Source organism: Lycium barbarum, chromosome 10 (assembly GCF_019175385.1).
Source record: "Lycium barbarum isolate Lr01 chromosome 10, ASM1917538v2, whole genome shotgun sequence".
NCBI lineage: Eukaryota > Viridiplantae > Streptophyta > Magnoliopsida > Solanales > Solanaceae > Lycium > Lycium barbarum.
In genome coordinates this window covers 103,617,445-103,626,130 of record NC_083346.1, presented here as the reverse complement: position 1 = coordinate 103,626,130, position 8,686 = coordinate 103,617,445, and the positions used below count along the sequence as shown (strand labels likewise).

The 8,686-nt window shown below is 37.1% G+C and overlaps 1 protein-coding gene across 1 annotated transcript; it reads right to left on the bottom strand.

Moving 5' to 3' along the window:
• Positions 1–7,262: 7,262 nt before the first annotated feature.
• Positions 7,263–7,898, bottom strand: LOC132613223 (uncharacterized). Its single transcript, XM_060327262.1, has 2 exons — positions 7,634–7,898; positions 7,263–7,549 (listed from the first exon to the last, which is right to left on the bottom strand). Exons 1-2 carry the CDS (start codon positions 7,896–7,898, stop codon positions 7,263–7,265), a joined length of 552 nt encoding a protein of 183 aa, XP_060183245.1.
• Between the last annotated feature and the right edge of the window lie 788 nt (positions 7,899–8,686).

Genomic DNA, 8,686 nt, shown 5'->3' with positions numbered 1-8,686 from the left:
AAGTGGACGGATACGGGCAAGGTGGCACAGCCCATTGTGGCATCCATCCCCAAGCATAATTGGGAAGCTGCCACGGCTGAGGAGACGGTTGACGCGGCCAGCTTCCTGGCGGTGGCTGGTGATTTTCGCTGTTGTGACCACGGCTGCCGCCACGGCCAGCTTTGCCGCCAGCGTTGCCACCGCCAGCGCCGTTCCGACGGCCAGAATTGCGGCCTTTGTTGTTGTTATTATTGCCCCTGTTATTCACAGCATGACCAGACGAATGAGTATTATCAAAAAAAATTGTCGAACCCTCACCACCTGTGGCAGCCACCATCGCCGAAGGAGTAGAGTGGGTTGCCTGCATTTCCTGTTTTCGTTCCTCCAGAACGAGTGAGGAGCGCGCCTCGGTGAAAGGAGGCAATGGTTTGCTGTGACGAATCTGCGTTCCCACACCCTTGAATACGTCGGTGAGACCCGAAACAAGCTGAAGAACAAGGCGGGAATTGGAAATCGGAGCCCTCACATTTTTTAACTGATCGGAGATGCTCTTGAGCCTCTGACAATACGCAGACGCGTTCGGGAAGTCTTCCATCCTAGTTGTAGAAAACTCTTGTTCGAGCATAACGGCACGGGAGTTTTGATGGTCCTGGAAGATATCACGCAAGCGATCCCAGGCTTTCATGGCCGTTGCTCCGGGTTCAAGAATAGTAGTAAGGAGGTCATTCGAAATCGTGGAATAAATCCACTGGAGCACAGTCGCATCAAGGGTCGACCAAAGTTCTTTGTCGTCATCAGAGGGAGGGGTTGCCTGCTTCCCTTTCTCTAGTGCGATGATATGGTGTATGACCCTATGGGATATGGCGTGGATCCTAAACAATTCCGCCCATGTGCCGTATTGTGCATTCTCCATTTCAAGAACCACAGGAATGTGATTACGGATGTTGGAGACGGCGAAAGCGGGGTGGAAGGATGATTTAGAGGTGGACATGGTGGCGGAAAAGAAAAGAGGAGAGAGGTGGCAGCCGACGGAGCTAGGGCAGCGGAGAGGAGAGAGGAGAGGAAAAGAAGAAAACCCTAGACTTCTGATACCATGAAAGAATATTTTCCGTAGTCTCCTTTCATTCATTGAATTGATTAATATACAAAAATATCCTACTCAAAATAGGAGAGTACAAAATATTACAAAATATTCTAACCTAAATAAGAGATTACAAAATATTTACATAATCTATCAATACTTGAAGAAACATTTAACTGTAGAAAAACTTTTATTTGTGTAGGATTTTTATCATAGAAATATTTCTAAAAAATAGGAATAACATCATTGAATTTAAGAGTTTTGAAAGATAAAAATATTTTGCCAAATACGTAAAATTTTGGTAATTTTATTAAGTAATTTGTGTTCATTCCTTATTCATTAGTTTCAAAAATGCATATTCTAAAAATACCTTTTTAATTAGAGATAAATAAAAAATCAACTAGAATATTTTCTTTTTAAATTTCATAAAAAATAAGTACACAAATTTCATTATTTATAATTCAAATTATTTATTTTAATATACTTTGTTACGAATATACCTCATTGGGGTGAAAGCGTAGGATTTCTATATTATATGAGGGAGTTTGTTGCATTTTGCACCCCTAACGTGTGTCCTCTTTTGCGGTTTGCATCCCGTCCTATTTTTTTTTAATGATTCGCACCCTAACCTCTTTATTTTTTTACAAAACAATAAAAACGCTCTTTTTAAAAAAAATCTACAAGGGAAAAATTGGAAATACAAAAAAAAAAAATGGCACAAAATTAAAAAAGAGCTAAATAAAAAAAATGAGAATTCCCACCAATCAAAAACTAATTCAATTCGAACAGTCCAAACACATAATTTCATATTCGAAAATATCTCAAGATTGAAACCAAAAAAGAAAAATGAATTTCTAGGTGTTTTATAAATGATCCATCTTCAGTTTGAATTGTTTCTATATATATATATATATGAAGAAATCATTTTTATGTGTAAAAGTTTAATTCTGAGGTTTTTGGCTGTTGACCCATTTACAATTTGAATTGATTCTGGCATTAAATTTGATGAACACATATAAATTGATATATATATATATATATATATATATATATATATATATATATATATATATATATATATATATATATAATCATCTTGTTTGGGTAAAGATTTGATTTTGAGGTATTTGACTGGTGACCCATTTGCAATTAGCATTTGGCATTAACTTTGATGAACAAGTACGAATTAATATATATAAAAAATCATTTTGATGTGTAACAATTTGATTTTGAGGTGTTAGATATATGTAGTTGACTCATCTGCAGTATCGATTTATTCCTGAGAAGTCCAAGTCAAAGCGGAGAAAACCTACATTAGGGATGCGTTTTACAATGTCAATGTGATGTCTTCGGAGTTTTTTCTCAAGTTCAGTAATGAAATTAAGAGCTATCGTCCTATTGATTTGGTGTTAACTTGGAGCTACTAATTTCAATTAATGCTGGAGAATGTGGAACAGTAGTGTATCGATGCCATTAGATTGAAATCCAATTTCATTTTTTGTTGCAATCTTGAGATATTTTTGGATATGGCATTGTGTGTTTGGACTGTTCGAATTGTATTTAGTTTTTGATTGGCAGGAATTTTCATTTTTTATTTAGCTCTTTTTTAATTTTGTGCCATTTTTTTTTGTATTTCCAATTTTGCCCTTGTAGATTTTTTTTTTTTTAAAGAGTTTTTTTATTTTTTTGTAAAAAAAAATAAAGAGGTCAGGGTGCGAATCGTTAAAAAAAAAAATAGGACGGGGTGCCAACCACAAAAGAGGACACAGATTAGGGGTGCAAAACGCAACAGCCTCATATATGAGGTGTAAGTATTTGATTTTAAACTATAAAAATTACATTCGAATTAATTTACAAGAATTATTTAAGTGTAATTAAGGCAAAGAAAAATATTTACATCTTTGATTTAGTAGATGGGGGAGAATTCATTTTAATGAGATATGGAAGAGAATTGTTGTAAGTCATTTGCACCACATAGGATGAAAAAGTGAAATATGGGCGAGTATAATCATCTGCGTAACACAGCATAGGGACAGTTATTAGAAGTGGGGTCTAGCAGCATTTAAAATCTCATAAACATTGTCGTGTATGTATGTAAGAACAACTGTAATTGTAATATTGAAGACAAAGGGGTCGTTATGCATATTTTGATAATTGTAATATTGAACACAAAGTAAGTGTACGCACACCTTATCATATGCATATTAATCAAAAAATATTCTGTAAAAAAATGCAAATAGAGAAATTAAATTGCTAAATAGAGGAATTAAAATGATTTATTTCTTTTCCATAAATATTTTCCAGGAAATTCTTTATATATTTATTCATGTGGATTTACATGCGGAAAAAATTAGTAAGGAAATTCCTTTTTTTTTAAAAAAAAAAAACTAATTTTACCAAAAATTTCTTGCGAACTTTTAGTGTATTTTTTTGTAAGAAAATCCGCAAGTAACTTACCTGCGAATCAAAATCCCCAGATAAGTTACCTGGGGATTTTGAAATTCGCAAGTAATAATTATCTACGAAGGCTTTTCCATGTAATTTGCACTTTTCTAGTAGTGTTTGGGTTATGTAGTCTCAAAACTATAAATGAGCTTTTCGGAGAGAAAAATACTAGTGGACGTCGTCAGTCATGTATTTCGTTAAGATAAAGTAGGGAGCCTAAAACCAATGAAGTTTCATTTTATTTTTCTAGAAGATGGACGTTCTCTATTGATTTTAATTTTTTTAAAAGAAAATTGATAGAAGTTCATCAGATAAATTTTTTACAAAAATGCTTCCAAACTATGAAATTTTTTAAACTTTATTTTCAGAAGATTGACAAATATGCATTGGTTAATTTCGTGCAAGATTGTGCGAAACTGTGAAGTTTTTCTTTCTTTTAAGAAAATTGATAGACGTCCATCCAGTTAGTTTTGCGCAAAAAATGTGATTAAAGAGTATACCTAAGAAAAATAAAGGCCTTAAACCAACATCGCTAGACACCTAGTGGTAGAATAATACCTTGCCACACGTTATAAAGCTTGGTTTGATTCTCGATTGTTGCATTGTAGAGTGTTGTGAATATAATTGCGTAATTAAGAAAATCGACGGACTCCGCTAGTTTTGCTTTTATATTTTTTCTCGGTGGTTAGAAAACACCATTGTCTCTTTAATTTAGTTAACCTATGAAAGCTGTCAGATAAATTTGACAGTGTCAGCCGATTTTCCTTACCGACATGATAATTTTTTACAGACCTTTCTTTATCGATTTTGTCACACCCCAACCTTGGGGGTGTGGCCGACACTCGGCACCCGAAGGCCCGGGCGAACCAATCATGGCCTCTATGACAAGTAATATGAATAATGGGCTGACAAGGCCACTTTATGACACTAACAAAAACCAAATGTATCAACCTGCACGCAGAAGAACCCAACAACAACCTATATATATATAAGGCCAACAAGGCTATATCATGGTCATGCCAACTGTACAGGGGGCCGACAAGGCCAAGCAAAACATATATACACTGACAACTGGTCTGCAAGCCTCTAAAAGAGTAACACAATATCAACAGGTCGGGACAGGGCCCCGACATACCCCCAAAACTATACATATACATATGCACCTGTACCTATGGACTCATAACCAGCAACTCCGAAGAAGTGGAGTGCGACACTCAACCGCTGATCTCAGTGTCCTATTGCGGAGGCGTGTCGGCCTGTCTATCAGCACCTGTGGGCATGAACACAACACACAAAAGGCGTCAGTACGAAATATGTACTGAATATGTAGGGCAGTAAGCACAAGCACAAATAATGTAAATAATATGAGAAGAGATTTAGTAACAACCTGAAACTCTGTTCAAGGCCACTGAGGGCAACCATAACCACAACATAAATGTAAATGCGTGCTCGTAAAATCATTACTCACTGTGGAGGTATGTATCATGTCATATCATAATAATAATAAATCCCTTTGTGGGGTGAGCTCATCATCATAACGTCATCTCTGCCCAATTGATCAGTGGCGATGCACAGCTACGTGCCTACCCGGCCGCCTACAACACAGTTCGGTAAAGAAGAAACATGTCTAGATGCACATATAAGTGCCTACCCGGCCGACTATAGTGCGGCTTGGTAATGAAAATAAATACATATATATAAGTGCAATGTAAGACTGACCTCAGAATAGATATCATAAGAAGAGTCGGAGTGACCTATCGTCGTTACCCTACGACTATCGTTATTGTCGCTACGTTCTTTGGTTTCTAATTATGAGACAACCAGCACAAGAAACATGAAAGTTACGTAGTATGGATTTGTTTGTAGTAGACATCATGTTCAAGCTAGCAGTAACCATGATCAATATGAACGTCGGAGGAACAACGAACAAAAGAATTCTAGTTCTCTTTGAGCGACGAACAAGGGAAGATGAGAATACTTAAATCTTCTTCGATGTGAGTTATTCATGAGAAAAGGACAGATTTAATCAAATTTATCAATTTGAAGTGGAGCAATTCGAATTCGATGAAACAATTCAATAAACGTTCATTCGAGTTCTAGAGCCCGTTTGGATTGGCTTATAAGTTGCTGAAAATAACTTATAAGCTGTTTTCAGCTTTTTTGAGTGTTTGGATGGCCAGCTTAAAGCCATTTTTTCTTAAAATAAGCCCAAAAACAATAATTGAGCCCATTTGGCTTAGCTTATCTAAAGCAGCTTATAAGCTTTTTTCATCTTATAAGCTGCTTATTTTAGCCCATCCAAACAGGCTCCTAGTCATGCCGAAAGATATAGAGAAGGACCCTACATACCTCGTTGATAGAGTTATACGCGTCTTCCGGGTCCTTGAATACCTTATGAATCACTTCCTACACAAAACGAACTATTCAAGATCAAAATCAAACTCATAGCTCATGAAAATCTTAACTTAGACATTTAAGTGAGCAACTCGCGAGCATAAGTTTGTAGGCTCTTTTGTAGCCGAATTTCCCCGTAAAACGCTACAAAATTCTACTTTCCTACTCCCCCTCATCAGTACGATCCTACCCATACCACCATAAATCCAAACAACACGTTAAAACTATATAAAATAGCCTAACAATTAAGCCAAGTCCATAAAAGTTCACAAGAATTGCAAAAGCTTATTCAATGGGGTTTTCCACTAAATTTCTAGGTTTAATTACCTATAGATCTCAAAGAGGTGAAGATAATGTTAAATCATACGTCAAAATATGAAGGATACTCTGCAACTCAAGTTACTTCAAGACGAAGCTTTCTTCCGAAAAGCGAAACGAAACAACGAGAAATTGACAATTCTATGATTGCCATGTTGTTCCTTACGTTAGAGTTGTGTGATTAACTCTTGGATTGGGTTGTGATTGATGGAGGGATGTTTAAGAGAGTAACCTAGGGTTTTTCAGGACTTTGAAGGGGAATAAATGAGGAGAAAATCGTTTATATATACTTGGCTTAAGTTAAGCCACCGACCAAAGTTTCTGTCCTTTGGCAGTTTATGCCTCTAGACGGAATTACGAATTTCTCTCTATTCCAATGTCGTATCAACAAACAGTTAAATGTATTGGAAACTATACTCGTAGGTCTTCGATTTGATAGATGGATCACCCTATAACTCAAATTAGATTGAGAGAAAAGCTATTTGACATCTCACCCAAATTTCAGCGAAATTTACAAACGTAACTTGCGATGACTTTTGTCGACTTTCGTATCACAACTCGTTTGACTTCAAAACTTAACATACGAACATCATACTATTTAAATACCTCAAAACATTACCTTCTTAGCATTTTATCCACCTTACGATACCATAACGCACGATAACACGAGGTGTAACATCATTCCTCCCTTAAGAACATTCGTCCTCGAATGTTGAGGGATATCTCAACTCTCAAGGATTTCTAAAAATTTCGGCAGAGTTTCCTCTGTAAATAGAACTATCCAAAACCTATCAAGTATCTCAAACCAATATCCAAAACCACACAGGGCCACACAACAACATAACAATGGCAATTTGGCCTCACACGACTATCTAAGTATGCAGAAATCAAGATAAGTTAGTCATAACTCACCTCAACTGTCATCTGTCGTGGTTCGGGATGTACTCGCTGCACCTGACTCAGCAATGGCACCTAACACAACATATATATATATATATAGCTTGAGAAATAAAAATGAGAAAGGAAGTATCGTATTACAAGGATGTCAATGTAAACCAGAAGATTGGAGCAAATGAGGGTATCGAGCTTTCATATCTTCTTCTGCCTCCCACGTCATCTCTTCTACATTATTATTCCACCACAATACCTTAACCGAAGCTACCTCTTTAGTTTGAAATTTATGATCTTGACGATCTAGGATGGTGACAGGAACTTCCTCATACGACAAGTCCTCAGTAACTTGAATATCCTCAATAGGGGTGATACGAGAAGGATCGCCTAAGCATTTATGAAGCATGGAGACATGGAATACCAGATGGACTGCCTCTAGCTCTGGTGGCAAATCAAGTTTATAAGCAACTTGGCCAATTCACTGCACGATCTGATATGGCCCGACATACCTGGGGCTAAGTTTGCCTTTCTTGCCAAATCTCATTATGCCTTTCATAGGCGACACGTTCTGAAATACCCAATCTCCCACGGCAAACTTCATATCTCTACGTCGGTTGTCTGAATATGACTTCTGTCGGCTCTGAGCCGTCAATAACCTTTCTTGAATTAACTTAACTTTCTCTACCACTTGTTGCACCAACTCAGGTCCTAACAGCTTTGTTTCACCAACATCAAACCAACCAATAGGGGACTTGCACTTCCACCCGTATAAAGCCTCATATGGTGCCATCTGTATGCTAGAGTGGTAGCTATTGTTGTAGGCAAACTCAATAAGTAGCAAATGATCTTCCCAGCTTCCTTTGAAGTCCAATACATAGGCTCGTAACATATCCTCAAGCATCTAAATAATACGTTCGGCCTGTCCGTCTGTATGTGGATGGAAAGCTATGCTGAGACTAATGTGAGTACCCAACCCTTCTTGGAAAGATATCCAGAAATTAGTTGTAAACTGGGCACCTCTATCAGATATAATAGAAACTGGAACTCCATGTAATCGAACTATCTCTTTGATATATAATGTGGCATAATCTTCAGCTGCGTACGTAGTTCTAACAGGCAAAAAGTGTGCTGATTTTGTAAGCATGTCCACAATAACCCAGATGGAATCGAACTTCTGACGAGAACTAGAAAATCTTGTAATAAAGTCCATATTAATAGCTTCCCATTTCCATGTTGGGATCTCGATATTCTGAAGCAATCCACCAGGTTTCTGGTGTTCAACCTTAACCTGCTGACAATTTGGACACTGAGCCACAAATGTAGCAATGTCATTCTTTATATCATTCCACCAATATAACTGACGAAGGTCGTGGTACATATTAGTAGAACCGAGATGAACCGAATACCGAGATTGGTGAATCTCCGTCATAATTTGCTCGCGAAGCTCCCCAAAATTAGGTACACACCATCGACCTTTATATTTGAGAACTCCGTCATCTAATATCTCAAACAATTACTTTTTCTTAGAAGAGATGCCTTCCTTGATCTTAACCTATTCGGGATCTTCCAAATATCATG